The sequence below is a fragment of the Nylanderia fulva genome, unplaced genomic scaffold (assembly GCF_048542155.1).
Source record: "Nylanderia fulva isolate GAGA-0341 unplaced genomic scaffold, ASM4854215v1 Scaffold1, whole genome shotgun sequence".
NCBI classification, from domain to species: Eukaryota; Metazoa; Arthropoda; class Insecta; order Hymenoptera; family Formicidae; genus Nylanderia; species Nylanderia fulva.
The window spans coordinates 8,688,157-8,705,746 of NW_028189192.1; the positions used below are offsets into that span (position 1 = coordinate 8,688,157).

Here is a 17,590-nt window from a genome sequence, read left to right on the forward strand (position 1 = left end):
ATTCCGAGTATCGATTTATTTCTGACCTAATCACGGCTATCTCTCTCTCTCTCTCTCTCTCTCTCTAGATGGACTTTGTTCCTTGCTAATGCCGCGGGAATCCCAGGCCGTGGCATCCATTTCTGTCGATGAGACCGACCGAGTGACGACGCCCGTCGGATTCTTTCCATTTGACCGCATTGCGACAGGGCGCACAACGATAAAACTCGTACCCGATGCAAATTGGTCGCTTCCTAGGCGCACGTCGTGGTTACGAGATTACGGTATACGCAGGTTAATTGCGGCCTACCGCATGATGCAAAGAGGTCTCTGTGACAGAGAGTCGTCTTTTTCTCTCTTTGAATCGAATCACGTGTCACGAGGAAACATTTTTGGTGAACGTGAAAAGTACGCTTCGCCGCGGTCAGACACGCTTTTAAAAAGTATCTCGTTTAGAATTTTTATCAGAATGTGAATGCAAGAATCTTTCATCACTTTTTAGTAAACATTTCTTTTTATCAATTTTCAAATTGTAAGATATGTAATGATTAAATCGGCAATTAAGAAATTAAAAAAAGTAATAACATAAATTTCTTGGAAAAATAAAAAATTAAACAGTTTTTAATTTTTCCTTCAAATTAAGGTAAAATTATAATAATAAACTTTTGTAACATTATATATAATGAGCTACATTTGCAGTACAAGTAAAGGATAATAGTTTTTTGCTCCGATCGACAATCTAGATCTCGCGACTGTGTCAACGAGAATCGCCGAGATTTTCCATGCTCTCGAGCGCATGACGCGATAGATAAGAGAAACGATCATCTTCCGACGAGCTTAGAAAGTTTCTTCCTTACAAAGATAATATTCATAATTGCTCTCTACAGCTCCTTTTCTTCCAAAGTTTTCTTTTGTCGACAATTGTAGTTAAAGTCTTCGAAATTATCGAACGACCGCCAATCGCATTATCCTTCGCGGATTCTTATCGTTCGCATTCGCGTTTTATCTCGCATTGCTTCTATTCCGGCCATCAAATTCTCCCGAAATCCCTCCGGCTTCAGCTCTCTCTAATCTGAGCCCGATGACTCTGCGGGATGAACACGCTGTGTGGCGTAACGTTTATTTCCGCCTCTATTTTATTCGCGCATCGCATTACTTTATGAAACTGCGAGAAATTATGTCGTTTTCTCGTGAGATTTATCGTCCGACGTCGTCGGCGCGCGTGAGAATCCTCGACGCGAGATGTAATAATTAGTCGACCAAAGTTTCACGATAACGGCCGGGTATCGGATTTTCGTGCTTCTGTGGCCCAGAAGTCGCTGATAAAACTTTCCTCCGACCGCGGTTGGTATCTCGCAATTATTTCACTTCGCGACGTTCTTTGGCAATCTTCTCGGCACTCTCTTTCTCTCTCGTCGAGACGATGCTTGGAGCGAATACGAATATTGTTTAGTTATTCGCGGAAGAAACGGAGAAGTCCAATTATCGTAATTCTGTTTTGCGGCACCGATAGTTATGGACTAACGAAACGGAATTATCGATTATATTGTATTTTCGACCATTTTTGTCTAGTCTTATCGATCGCGGCGAGGATATCGCTAACGAGATGTTTCTAATTAAAATTACCAATCCCCTGCGGCTTTATAACTTACAATTAACGATCTCTCCTTTCCCGGATCTACACGAGCTTCCGAAATTTTCGGCCGAAATTATACGATATGTTAACTTTGCGACGATTAACTTTGGGTTATAGTTAAATTTGTGTTATAGTTTTATACAGAACGAGTTAATTTTCTCTGTACTTATTAATAAATTATTTCACAATATAATTGCAACATCGACCGTGAATTTGACACTGCAATACTTTTTGTGTCGATATTTAACGAATGAGATTATGACTTTAATTTTATAGTAATTGTTAAGTATAGATAATTTTATAATTATCTTGCATTATACTTGTGTGGAAAAAAAAAACTATTTCAGTGTTGCATTTATCGCCAAGTCATATATTACTATAGATGATTTTACGAACATAGAGTATGTCTCATAGACGTACTACATAATTCAGAAATTGGACGCATGCAAATAACGTGCTATTATAATTAAGTTGGAAAATTCCCGGAGTATTTCCCGGCGTTATAATAAAATAATTGACGCATGACTCAGTAATTTACCACGTGATTATAATTTTTTTCAGGTGGCTTCACCTGCTGTTTAACCTGGGGGTTCAGGTGGTCGTGGGACTTCCCTTGGAAATGGTTCACGGAAGCCTGAGGATCGCCGCGGTTTACATGGCTGGGGTTCTTGCCGGTGAGTAATGTCGTCTGCAATGTGAATTATGTTATGGTGCATCTACAATTTATGCTCCGGGCGTAAATGCTCGTTTAACCTTCGCGTTTTGCCGTTGTAAAAGTTAAGCCAAACGCAAAATCTTGTCTTGAAATAATTATTAAGAACAAAAAGCATCGATTTAAAAGCTTGAGTTATCCAGAGTTATAATCATTGTTTAACTTTTTTTTTTCAATACGGTGCATTATTTTATTTAACGCATTAAATATGTATATGCAAGCTGTATTTATAATTAAATCGCAATCCACTTATTTCAATTATCATTAACTTCTGTCATGTGCAATGACAATCTCAACCAACGGTACAAATTCATTGTTTCTCTTTCTATCTCTCTCTCTATCTATCTCTTTCCCCTTCTCTTGCTATTCTCCAATTTTTTTCTATGAAACGCGTTTATGGGCAATCGTTGAAATTAGTCCGATATATATGTAAATACAAGCGAATATATCACAAAACGTGAACATTATAACCAAAATGTCCAAGATACGCAGGGTGCTAATTATCTGAACATATGCTACCTGCTACAACGAGGCGAATTTTAATTAAAATTCGTTGATGTTAATATAAGTACCTTGACAGCTGTATAATGAAACGCTTTTCATTCTCAATTTTGCACATTTTCCAAATAATCTCCTATCATATCTCTTGACTAATTCGTTGGTAACAAACTGAATTTTTTGCGATTTATCGTATTAAACGATAAAATTGTTTTTATATACGATTCTTTTCTTTTTATTCTTGCGGGATGTAGCACAAGAATTACAAACGATAATGTTATTCCTATGTTTATTTGTATCGTTTTCTATATGCTAAGCAATTTCTGTCCGAAACATTTTTGCATATTTATCGAGACAACAAAGGCTACCGAGTAATTCCGCTAAATTGTTCCGTTCCGTATATATGTATATGTATATAGTATATATATAAAATATATATAGCGTAGATACATGCGGGCAAAAACGTATCTATATACATCTAATTGTCATTTGCATAAATTCGATTAGACGCAGATCCCGAGTTATTAGCGGTCATGAAAGTAAAACGTGGCAAAATGGGGCGCATGAATAATCAACTCTAGCCGAACAGGGGACAAAGAGGATGCAGGAATTAGATAGGAGGAATGGCGGTATAGGAATTTCAAAACAGATGCGACGATGTTACTTTTGGTAAATTAGCAAGAATAAACACAGTTGCACTCTTTTATTTATATACAGCAACTGAATTTTAATTTCAGGATTAATTGTTTGAATTGTAAATTAAAAGTGTGTGTAAGACGATGTAAAAATGATATAAAAAAGTATTGAGAATAGAATTCGAAAAAAGAGAATTTTACGTGAAAACAGATACATTGTCAATTATACAAAAAAAAAAAATACAAAAGGCAGTAATAAAAATAATGAATAAAACGCTACAAGTGCGATGAATGTAATAAATCAAATTTATATATTACAAAAGATTATGCAAGTGTAAAGAACTTCTTTCGTGGTACCATAATAATTTATGACAAGAGCATCAAACTTCTCTCGATATTATCGACTGCCATTTCCGCCTTCTTTCGTCGTTTTCGTTCTCGTGAAATTTCCCTATTGCGCATTTCCAACTATACTTGTCTCTAACCATTTTATCTTGGTCCTCGCCTCTGCTCTCGAGCAGTGCGTATCTCCATCTCTGTTCGTCTGAAGTTGCTCGCAAGAATGCGCCACGGCGACAGCTTGTCTGGGCCCACCGCGACGAGATTACTTCGTATGCATCGCGGTCGCGACGATGTAATGCGATTGCAACGCCGCAAGTGCAACGGCAGCTACATCTCCCCTCTTTTCCTTTGGCTGCACTCGGCGCCTCCGTCTTTATATGCCTTTGCTTGCATCGCCCGCCTCTTCTTCCTCTGGTCGACTCTTCATTTAACGTTGATCGAATTACGGCGACCATACTCGATTAATCACAGAGGAGCTGTGAAATATTTCTTTCTCATAAGAGTGTAGAGAAACGTAATTAATTATACATTTCGCAATAATATTATTATTCTTTGTTTAAATTAATTACGTAAATAACGATTTTGAAAGAAATTAAAAAAATAGGAAAGAAACGTTAGAAATTCAAGCAGAGGAATTATTATTTTTTCAGAACGTATTTTATATATATAATAATTTCCCGTAACTTTTTTGGTTAAAAATAATATTCTAATACTTACGTTACAGAATTCAACATAATTACATTTATGTTTCTTCAAGGAATGTTATTATTTGTTGCATTCCTTATGTGATCACACGTACACACACACGTGCGTATATTTAAATATTTTTTATTAATATAAAACGCGTGTCGCGTACATCAATTAATATTGCGCGACATCAGGAAAAAAAACGTTGAAACGTAATCATCAAATTAATGAAGCACGTAAATCAACGTTTTAAATTATGCGGTTTGTGTATCACGCGAGTGTAAATTATCCTTAGTATAGTGTGAAACCGGGTAGCTTATAAATGCACTTCTCCAGACCGGCGCGCGGATTAATGTCGTTTACGACATCGTCGCGCTTATTACTGGTTGTACTCCCTGTCCGCCCTATTGCTCGACCGTTTCTACTTGAAAATTTGGACAGTGAACCGAGATAGAGATTTACCATCGTAGAAAATGCATAGCGCAGACAAATTCACAGAGCATACGAAAATTAAATGTCGATTGATTCAAAAAGTGAATTATAATTATAATACATATATTTTTTATCTCATAAAAATTTTATTTTTTGTGAGAGAAAAAAATGGCTTGAATTATAAGATTTTGTATATTTTATTTGAATGTCAAAAATATGATTTTTTATTTCTACTTCTTAAATTGATATAGTTATAATTATCTATAATTGAAATTATAATTATGTGGTATATTTATTTTTATCATGATTGAAATTCCGTTCTACAAAAAATTGTATTTGAAGAGTAATAAAATATTCAACTTTGATGTTGAATGATTAAGAATATTTACATAATTAACAACATTTCGAAAACTTATACAGGGAATTATGTATATATTCTTAGTAATTCCGTCTCGTTGATTTCGTGCGGCGCGCTCGTCCCTCTATTTGCAAACTTTCTTCTCTATTAACGTTAACGAATGTTTCCCGGTATCCAATTTTTTGTTGAAGAACGGATACGGCTTCGTGTCGTAGCGTCGTCGTCGTCGTCGTTGTCGTCATCATCGTCGTCGCGGCGGCGCTGTCGAGTCGCGATTGCGTGACATCAGCAATTATACGACGGTATTTGCATGTCGTACGACGCGCTTCGTCGTTCGTATGCACGACTGCGTGTGGCCAGTTACCGGTGCATTAACTCGACTTGAAGATAGCCGGCGACGACGACAGCGACGACGACGACGGCGATGATGATAGTATACCCGACTTTGAAAATCGATACTTTCTTTTCTTCTTTTTTTTCGCGCGTCTTTAACTTTACTTTTAGCACAAGATCGCATTGTCTCAGCTCGTTAGAGTCTCTTCCCACTTATTTCTTTCGATCATTTCGAAAGTATCTTGATGACAAACCGTGAAAAACTTTAAATTGAGCGATGCAATGTTACAATTTATATAGAAAAACGCTGTCATATTGTCGTTGTTACCAATAATAATTTTATTTCTATGAGATTTTTATATATTTTCATGATTAATTTAATCTTTACATTTCTCTTTATTTTATATTTTTAAATATATTTATTTTTATAATTTTTATATATAGTATACATATTAAAAAATCTCTCTTTAATTCAAAATGAAAGCAATTTGATCTAGCAGCCAATTTTTACCGATACTAATAGTCCGAGAGCAATTTACTCCTTTTTCGAAATTTGAAAACTCTACACGTAAAGCTTTCCACGAAATTTAATCGCGTCATGCCAACTCGCGAAAAAATGCAACGGTCAGTTTCATCGAAAATAAAAGAATAAATAAAGCAGATAGAGTCAAGATACCACAAAAGTCATTTACTATATTTTAATCACGAAGAATGCGCTTTGTGCAGCCATTGGTCTACGTTCTTTTCCACTAGCCATCTTTTTTTTGTACGCGTATGCAAACATATCTGTATGTTTGCGAGCGCGTGCATTTTCTGTGTATTTTTCTCCCACCTCTCTTCGAACGTTTTAATATTTTCAACGCAAAAACCCCTGGCGGATACAGCCTATCGTTGGGTCAAAGGGATATTAAAACAACGGAACGAAATGCGGGATGTACAAAATGTTGATATTGCGCGCGCTCCTCGCTTTCGATCGGGAATTTTGCGTGTCGATGATTGCGCTCAGGATGCCGAAAGTTTCGAAAAAAGCGTGCGTGCATGCGAGAGGGAGAAAGACAAAGCCAAAATGAAACAAAAAGTCAGCGGGTGCGAATAGCGAACGCGCTGGAAATTTCAGTATTTTTCAAAACACACACATCGCGAGATTTAATACTCACAAACTTGAATTGTTTTTATTTTTGAGAATCAGTAGTGTCTGTCGTGTGATGGATGTTACTGTACATATGTTAATTACGTTTCGAATAAATGATTCTTTGTGAGTAGTATCTATTATATTATATTAAAGAAGGAGGAAGAGAATTGCAGAATTTTCTCTTCAACATAAGAAATGTTAATGCTACATTTTAAAATTTATTTTTCCATTGAGAATGGTTTTTTATGTCAAAGCTAATAACGCTTTAAAGGGCTGCAATGTGATGTAATATAATTCGTGTTCAATATTATAAAATGTTATTTATGTTACGTATTTCCCAAGGATCCTACAATAAATATCAAACCTAATTTGATGATATTCCATTACCGAATGCCAAAGGTTTATATGCATATATATAAATAGGAATATAAATATACAATATCTAAGAAAATAATGTATGAATTTCCTGCGAACAACTATTTTTTATCATCCTTCAATTAATCTTCGAAGCAGACATGAAATTCAAATTGTGTTTGCATATATAGACAATTTTGGCAATCATTTGCATGTAATTAATTTTGATTAGATATACACATTTAACTTTTACTGTCACTGCTATACATACATTTTTTCAATATATATATATAATAAATATTATATTATTTGTATCATAACGTGTTATCAGATTATATAGTATATTATTGTATATGAACATTCTATTTTTCCTATTATCGAAATTACGGCACGAATATTTAATGATCACGCGAAACATCCCCTGGATCGTCTCGAAAATGAAAAGAACCTCATCAGGGGCGAATCACTATAAACAGGGAAGAAGAATTTTTCGTCAACGCGCGTCGATCCCTTCTCATATGCCGTATCGTTGCGCATATGTGCCAGTCCCGTTGCCATAAATATCGCGGCCATAACCATAAAATTCCAACGGCGTTCCATCTTTTTTCCTCGGGGTCGAATGTACTTCACACATTATATTTTATGCATCGGGTTACGTATAGAAACGACGACAACCGTGTGCGCTACGCGTGCATGTGTATCACAAGTAGACCGTATACAGGAAAAGCAGGCATTGCCGTTCCGGGTGGACATGGTATTCACGGTGCATCACTCGACACCCTGATGCGCCGGTAACTGCATCGCCTCCGCGGTAGCGATGGCATCGACACCCTCTCGTGACTTAATGTTTGACGAATGAAGATAGATCGATAGATTTTAATTTTTTTCAGATTTATTTAGATGCAAATTTTTTATTTAATTCTAAAGTCAAACCTTCAGGTAATAATTATAGAAAATATAAGAAATTACACGAAGATTCTCTAAATTCTTAGAGAATCTATCTGCAGGGAAGGAAAAATCAGAAGTTCATAAATGAGTTTGAGCTGTTATATACCAAAATGAAATGATTGTAAGCTAATTAATATTGTGAATAATCACGACTACGTCTCGAGTTCTAACATGACTGATAGGATGAATCAATATCTTGAACTGGAGCTTCTACAGCATTCACTGGAGGATCGCGAATGAATGCTGATTCGAGGTCCATGGCTACCGATCCTCGAGTCGTTCAGTCCCTGGACGCCCGTCGTGTCTCGTTTGCACGGAAACGACGTGGCTCAGAATTTCACGTTGTATCGGCAAAACCGGCGGGCACGCAATGGCGGTCGATGTATACGAGACATAGGAGAAGGGAAGGAGAGAAGAGGCCTCATTCTCTCCGTTTTCCATCTCCGTCGAATTCTATTCCCGCAGCCTCTCGCTCGCGCCTCTTTACGAATGCAACGGCGCGCCAGCACTCGCCTAACTGTACCCTCGATTTTCCACTTCCCTCTTCGCGCTCGCATCCACTCGCACATCCACAATAATCGCCTTTGTTCTCGGGGGTTGTTCGCGAATGTTCTTTCGCTCTTGCTGACAATTGCGAATTAAATTGGTGGATATCTAATTGGCGCTTGATTGACGTCGCTGGTACATTTCACGTCGCGGTTTATAGCGATGACAAAACGCGCTATTGTTTCATTCGTAAATGGTGACAAGCAGCAGCGATTGCAAAAGAGATTGCCCGGGTTTCTATATGGGTAACGAACGTATGATTTTGACCGCAAATCCGACAGATATGTGGTGAAGATAATTGCGTCCACGCGGCAACAACAGAATGCCGCGCGTAAATTTCGTTCATTTTATACGAACGATATAGTTGCTTTTTATTTGTCCCTGCGAAATTGATAATATTAATGATAGTGTTACGATAATTAACAAAAAACAACCAGATTTATCATCTTGCTCGCTCGTGTGCAAAAAATATTTTTAGCAGTAGCGCGAAAATTGATATTCTTTCGAAACAATTTTAAAATCCTGTAATTATTTAGTTTATCGCTGATTAATAATTTACACGCGAGAATCCAAATTGACAATAGATTCTACAAAAAAAAAAAAAAGAGAGAATGCATAAAATAAATATCCGTGTATAAAAGAGGAACGTGCAGAAATGCACCAATACGGTGCATGCTATTATCCACGGCTCGCGTCGGTGTTTCGCTTAAGTGGTTAACTACTAATTTTTTAACGCCACCGAAGAGCGAATTCGAGCAGCACTTTTCTTCGTGCCGCGAGAGAGAATGTCCGATGCTCGTTGTTTCCCCGACTATTTCGCTCGGTGCTTTCATCCGTTTTTCGTTTCCCGACGGGGGTGGGGGTGAGAGAGAGGGGGCTCTTTACGAATGCATCGATGTGCCTAGCATGCCTGCCTCTAAAATGCGCGCTCTATTTCTCCACCTGCTACTTCCGAGCGATACGCGGAACATTTTATTTCGCGTCGAGCCTTCCCTGTGCGCGTTCTCGCGATTTCGTTCCTGTATTCCTGTTTCACCCTTCGCGTTCGAATAATAAAAATGCGATGGCTTAAGATACGAGCGAGACGCAATGTCTTTATACGCGTATTATCAATATGCGCCAGATTTTGTTGTAATATAATTGATAATTGAACATATAACTCTCTACAACAAATGCAGTTTTGATTTTTTTTTAATTCTAAATTGTGAAATTTAAAAGAATTAAAAAGCAAATCGAAGTAAAATTTATAGAGAGGTGGCTTTCTGCATTACATTTATAATTAATGTTGAATTTAACAATTTTTACAATTTACATTAAATTGCCAAAAAATTAAGTCATTGAAGGGCTTTTATGAAATAATTAGGAAACTCGAAATATTAAATCTTTTCTTTGTCACGAGCATTTTAATTCAATTAATAATTTACCGGATTCATCGTCTTTCATATCTGTTTTTAATGCATATATATATAAAACTTTCTTAGAAAACGACAGGAGGATCATAGTGTCTCTGCATCTTCGACTTTTCATGCTTTTTTTACTATTGGACGTTTCTTTTGCAGTAGTTACGTTGCACCTGTTGCACATCGTGCCGTTTGGTTCCAGCAGACTCCGTTATTGAAGCCAAACGAGTCGTTAATCGATGATATTCTGTACAGTGAAAAATACGTGTGACATATTATCATGCACTAAATCTGCGATTAATCGAGACAGAATTTCCGCTTTTGATTATTAAGACTTTTTCAAACACTTGGATTTTGATAAAACATTTCTAGTTATAAATATTGTAGTTATAAAAAAATTGGCACATAATTATTTAATTATAAAGTAAAATTTTCGTGATATTTATATTCATGCACATGACAGCTGAGCAAAATTTTTCTCTTACGAACGTTCGTAATCTAGGCGAAGTTAGCGATATTCGTTGTCGAACGGGTTGATTGCAACGGAATTGGCGAGTAGCAGATATCCAGATGTAGTCGCATGTTGTAATCATAGGAGTAGGTCGCGAAGACATTAATTCGTGCCGGTGCTTCTCGTTGGCAGACCACGTCGACCCACTTCCCTTCCTTTCATGCTTTCTTCCTTAAGGTAAAGTCGAAGGCACTAACGAAGACACGGATGAATTTCATAACCCGAGAAAAGTCCACGAGGACTCTATTACGCTTCGCGACTCTTCTTCATTTCTCTTTTCATTTTTCTCTTTTTTTTTTCATTTCTTTCTTCACTCGTCATACCCCATCCTAACGCCAAGTTGCTAATTTTTATGAAACGCTTCGCTGTTCCTTTCTTTATTTCTCGCTTATCTGCGTATATATGTACGTATTTCTCTCTTTATTGCTAGAAAGAGTACGAAAATCTCTTTGAGCCTTTTACGCGTTCACTTTATTTATACTGGCGTTTTGATGATTAAGTCAACCTAATTAATTTTACGAACGTTCTTTGGGATTATAAGAGACTTGTAATTTAATCACGATATTATAGCGATACCGAAGATGCGAAACTAATATAATTGTATAATTTTTAAACAGGGTAATAATTTATTAATCATTATCTACTTGCATATATCAGTAATGATTTTAAAATCAAAGATGAATAAAATTACATATCGATAAAAACGTTGTTAAAATAAAATAGAAAAACATGTTTAGAGTAACATAAAATTCATGTTTCTAAAAATTGCATGGACAATTTTAATTAATATCATTAGTTGAATACTTCAGTCAAACTAACAACGGAGATGATAAAATGTTTGCAATAATAATACATTCTTAAAATTGTCAAAATAAATTGCCAGGAAGATCAACAAAGCGTCAATTTGTTAATTCGGTAGCCCATCGAATGAGCCATTGTGACTTGTCTCTTATAGTCTTGGTTAGGTAAACGACGGTAAACCGTAAATGCTTACAGCATCGTCTAAGTTGGACCAAGGAGAGCGGATGAGGGGAATCAGCGGCTCTCTTGAGCCAGTATCCGTTAACTCGAGTCAATTACTACACAGAGAAGCATGGTTCGTCGTGCACGGGGGTAAAGTGGTCTCTCGGCGTGCTTCAACTTCCAATTAACTATGGCACGACGACAAACAGACTGACGATGACAGCTGAAATCCAATATTCTCTATTTTATTATCGTATTATAGTATTATCACAACCACGCGGCATTATTACGTTACTTTACAAATATTGACCGTGACAATAAATTGTATCCGCTTCTTCATTTAATTAATTTAATTTATGTGTATTTTTACACGTCTTTTTATCACATCATTATCGTATTGATAGATGTTAATTGCTATTACGAACATCAGTAATTTATTTATTGTATGTATATGTGATACTTTTATAATCGCAATTCTATATTGAATTGGGAGTATCATAAAAATTTTATCGAAGCTTCGAATTGTGGTACAGTCTTTGGGCGGTAATAGTCTTTGAGATATTGCTTCATGTCATCCGACGCGATAATCTCAAGCGATTATTTCGTAAACTCTCTAATTCCACGCGTCTCAAATAATTGCTACCTTGTTCCGATTGGATGTGATTCGATCATTTATTAAGCGGACGCTAATAATTCATCACAGGTAATTCGGAGCGCTCGCGAACTCACACGAATTGATGTTTGCATCCTTAATGCGTTTCCACGTCGCTCTGGTGCGCACCGGCTTAGACGCGATTTGCGCTCTGCGGAAACTTCGTGTAGGTAGTTTACGAAACACGAGCATTTCACGTGGTTTTCCCACGATGGCTGCTGTAATCCCGATGTAGGTCGCGCGTTAATGACCAGTGCGTAGCAGCGAAATTCAATTGAATCGTCAGTTTCTCAAGAAACGAAGATGTCGCAGAAACATAAATGTCCTGCATACGCAAGTCGACGTGTCGTTCGCAAATTTTATCTCGAAACACATTCAACTCCTGAGGAACGAAAACCAGAATAAGATCTGCCATCGCGCATTTTACAGCTTAATTAAAATTACATTCTCGGAGCGTTAAACAACATTTTTTACAATTTACAAATTATAAATTATCGGTGTCTTATTTTTTTTTTTTTAAATATTGAACTCCAGAGTTAAAGTTGATGTAAAGCTAAAAAGAAAGACGGAAAAAACAGTCCCGATATCCTATATATCAACAGTCGGCGAATTACGAGCGACAGCCTTAATAAATCGGACAACCTCGTCAAGGTAGACGCGTATCGGCCACTCGTAATTTAGGACGGATCAAAGGTGCTGGTGGCGGTCGGGCGGATAGGTTTGCGAAGGGCGATCGGTCAGCAGGTTCCCAGGTGTCAGGTGGCGTTCGTCGTTCCTTCGCCAGACGCGCCGAATCGCCGAGCTAACCCGCTTCTCCACATTGGAAGCGACTAATGTCCTCGCTCATTTCCCACGATATATAGGCGGGCGCCACATTGATCCGCGAAGCACCATCCGGGCTGTCCAGCACGATATTAATGTTTAACTAGCGCGATCGTGTGTCTGATACATTACCGTTGCTCTCGGGATTGCGCGCGACATGGTACACGCTCGTTGCACGGCTGCTAGTTGCGCGAATAAAACATTGCGACTCGCGGGCTTTGGCTTTCGAATATGCTATTATTGCGATACTATCGTGTGCCGAATTGCCTTCCATTCTGTCGGTTGGGCGATATTTACCGTGTAATTGGAACGCAATGTTATTATCTTATATCTACGAAATATGTATAGAAATATATGTATAAATATATCCTTGCTTACATATATTTTAGATATTTAGATGAGACATTTTTGTAACGAAATTAAGTATTTTTCAATTTTTTATATGCCATAAATGGATTGCATATGTGTATGAGATATTTTTTATCTATATAATAATATTAATTGAATTATTTATAATTTCGATATAACATCGCATATCGATTTTCGTTATTACCACACTTTTTAATGCACTGCGACTGCCCATACTCCTCTGCGTATCCGTATGCCATAGGCAGTTTGTCAAATTATGGGGCACGTACTCGGAAACAGATCCCTAATTCTGTTTCTAATAACCGGAGTTAGCTAACGCCCGGAAGCGCTTTGTACCGTTGACGTTCATGAATTGATGAAATTGCGAAAGCATTACAGAGACATTCATTTATAGAAATAAGTACCATATATATAAGACTAGAATAAAGTACGTAAGTTTAAAAGATTTAAAGCCTGTTAAATAAGAGTATCCATTTAGCCATCATTTAGCCGAAAAAGGGTCCAAATATGTACAATACATTCGGTCGATTTGGATTCATTTACAAAAATATAATTGCATTAATTAAAAGAATAAATTATTTATTATTCTAATTATTTGGCATGCATACTCGTTTTCCTACGAGCACATTACGCGCGGAGCAACAGATGTTTCCGAATAGAGGAAGAGCACGAGCAAAAGGAAGAACGAAGGAGAGAGTGAGAGAAGAGAAAGGTTTTTGGCGCCGTTAAACTGGAGCGCGGCGCCGTACGAACTTTCGAGTTGTTGAACGAATATTATTCTTATTTTATTCGCCGAGGGCGACAAGAACGGAAAATTTTGTCCGCACTTTGCGGTTGTCCGAGAACGAGCGTTTCCTAGTTCGGCCGACAATGGCGGGAAACTCCCGAAACGGAGAAACTCGCATTTTCGTGAGAAAGGACGATCAGTTTTCTCTCCTCAAAAAATTTCATTGATTACGTAATTCTGTATTCGTGAATCGACTGTATAAAATAATTTGATATAAAAAATTTCTGTATGCAAATCTTTAAATTCGAAATTGAGATGTATCTGTTACTACACTAATAGAAAGTGTGATTTATAGTTACGGAAGAAAAATTTTAATTTGCGCGATTTTGCGAAATGTGAGATGCTTAGAAATTAGATATTAATTGTCAGATTTTTAATATATTAATTTTTAATTATATCGCCTTTATTGCGGGTGCACTAAAGATTGAGGGTCCGAAAAAGCTGATAAATTTGAAAAAAAATTATGAATAAATTATTAAAAAAAAATATATTTTGTGTTTTCAGGTTCACTAGGCACATCAGTGTTCGATACGGATGTGTATCTAGTCGGAGCGAGCGGGGGCGTTTATGCCCTTCTAGCGGCACATCTAGCCAATGTTCTCCTCAACTATAACAATATGGAGTTTGGGATAGTTCGGCTCATTGGCATTTTCGTCATCGGTAAGTGGACCCTACTTCCTCGATCGTCGGCCCACGCATACAATCATGCGGCCAATCCTATCTATCTTCGACCTGTCTGCTCGATATATCTTGATATCGATCTGCTTTCGAGAACAGTCACGATTGAGCATTGGCGCCGATGCATGTTAATTCGCGCTTTATTTTTTTCATTGAGGATTAAATATAATAAATTTATCTTATTTACTATAATATTTCAAACTGCTGTTTGTCATCGCGTCCCATTTGTGCTAATGTTATATAATCTATTATATGTATATAATATTCTAGTAAGAAAGATATCTGGAGATTAATATTAAACTCACGATATATAGAATGGAATTAATTTTTATCATGGAAAATTTGTTTGAAAAAATTTAATTAAATATCTAAAGAATATTTTTCAACAAGATCTTTCTTGTCTTTCCATTGGCTTCTTCAGAGAGAACGCGACGAATTCATAGACACGTCCTTAAGGATCGAAATGAAGTATATATCTCCAAATCTCGAGCAGAGTGCAATCTCAGAATTCGGCGCCTATGGCGACGTAGTAATAATAGCGTGATATTGGCAAAGACGGTAGGACTCTAGTATCGAGGGCCCATATAGCACGTAATCTGACCGCCACTATACGTGCGCATTATCTGGTTCTAGTGGCCCTAGAATCGCCTCAAATTTACCCTGACGATGCCTCTCCAGTCTTCAATAACCTTGTTTAAGGGGTTGATTACCGTCAGCGCGGATTCGGATATCCGTCGTGCTTTCTCTCTCTCGATCTCTCTTCTCTCCCATCTTCTATTTCTACGCGTCGTTTTCAACATAGTCATATAGTTTCTGTCTGCGGATGGTAACAGCTCAGGCCCGTTCCAATCTACGCATTTCGACTTGGATTACATCGTAATCCGCGCAAGAGAGAGCTTGACGAGCAGAGTAGAGCTTGATCGATAAATGCGCTCTCTCACGACGTGAAAACGGGTCATCCATGCAGGCGCGAATGCAAATGACGTAGGAGTCTGCGATGTGGCAAAGTGTCTCTCGCCCCTTTCTCCCCTCCCACAAATGCCGTAAGATGCGAAGAAAATACGCTATTGTCGATCAGAACTTTTGCGATTTGATTCAAGTTTTCGAATTTTAAAAATCCAAATGTCGACAATTTTTTATAATCAAAAAGCTTGACAACGCGAAATTAATTAGTAAATAGGGCAGAGCATCTGAAACAAAATATTTGAATTTTTTTGTTACACTTACAATTAATTGTAAGTTAACAATAAAATTTACTCAATTTAAAAAGCGAAATATATTAATGTAAAGATTATTTTCGTAAAATTATTTACCTATTGTATAAAGTTTTCCAGAATATCAGATTTTTTAAAAATAGAATTATATCTTTTTAATATGGAATAATATATTTTTAAATTATTTGTATTTTTTAAATGTTTTGTCTTAAATATCTTATCTTCTATACTTTATTGAATTCAATATAGATATTAAGAAATATTAAATTTGTTGATTAAAGTATTTATTTTGCTGAACACAATAGTGTACTGTATTTCAATATCTTTTTTGTAACTGTCTTTATTTTCGTTGATTGTCTTTCAGTCGTTCGATTTTCTCTACGTATACTTTGTTTCAACGCTCTTCCTGAAATTTCAATTTCCTTGTTTTTTTCTTCTCACGCTAAGAAGCAGAAAGCGACGAAAACTGCCGCTATTCTAAAGTTTTAATTAAAAGATAGATGTGCTTTCGCGCGTGTCGTGATTGCCGCGAAGAATTTTCACCGACGTTGAAATTGTTTGTCATGAAAAGAACGGGTGCTAATTCCGTCAAATTTTCAAACGAACACAATGTCGTCACTTGTGTTTATCGAGTCTTCAAGACTCATCGCGCCTAAGTAAACTCAATTGAAATTAAAAAAGGGATACTTTAAATTTACGGTCCAATAGTGAATTGGAGTCTGCTATGGCGCAGAAAAGAGATGAGATATATTGAAACATGTTAAGCGAATTTTCACGAAATGAAATTTTAATTTTAATTATATGCAAATTTGGAATAGAAAAATATAATTATTAAAGACATTTGCAAAATAATCACTGTTCTTATACTATTAAGTTAGAAAAAGAAATACACAGAAAAGCTTTGAGGAGCTTTTGTTGCTTGAAGAATTGTACAACTCAGTTTCGCTATACAAGTTAAGCAGCGCAATAATACGAAGGGATCGTATTTGAGAACAGAAGGAAAGTAGTATATAGAAATGTAGTATATAGTAATATATATAGAATGCATGTCAGAATTTCTTTAGAGCTATAAATGCTTCGAGTTATCTCGTTAACGAAAATTAATTGCAAAGTTGCTTTTAATGTCGAAAATAAAATTTCTATAAACAAATAATTAGATTTTATTTTTTATATATCGATTATTTCAATTTCCATTCAGATTAATTTTTAACAAAAATTTTATTTGGAGAAAAATCAATTATTAATTATTCAATAATTAATTTTTTATTTGATACTATGTATATGGGAAAATGTAACTTTATACGAGTACGTATATACATTAAAGCAGAAATCTGATAAAAATTAGATTATTGGAATCAATGTCATTTAACCTTTCTATACAATAATTTCTATTTAGGATCTCAAAGCTTTGTAAAAATGTTAAAATGCTTTAGTAGCTTTCGAAGCTAAAGTTGATCCGCTTGCGCAAAGCTCATTTCTATATTAACTAACGAAGAAGCAAATTTCTTACGGGAACATAACGAACTTACACAGTCATCTACAGTAGTTGCAGACGTAGGAAAAAGCTGCTGAGGAAGCTGCAGAAAAGCTCTTCTCTCGACG

General features: G+C 36.4%; 1 protein-coding gene across 2 annotated transcripts in view; it reads left to right on the top strand.

Moving 5' to 3' along the window:
• Positions 1-17,590, top strand: part of stet (stem cell tumor) — a 359,283-nt gene that overhangs the window by 336,147 nt on the left and 5,546 nt on the right. For both annotated transcript variants that reach the window (XM_085481187.1, XM_085481191.1), the window contains exons 8-9: positions 2,177-2,289; positions 14,601-14,756. In XM_085481187.1, coding sequence (XP_085337313.1) covers positions 2,177-2,289; positions 14,601-14,756 — 269 coding nt within the window. The remainder of the gene's footprint in view (positions 1-2,176; positions 2,290-14,600; positions 14,757-17,590) is intronic.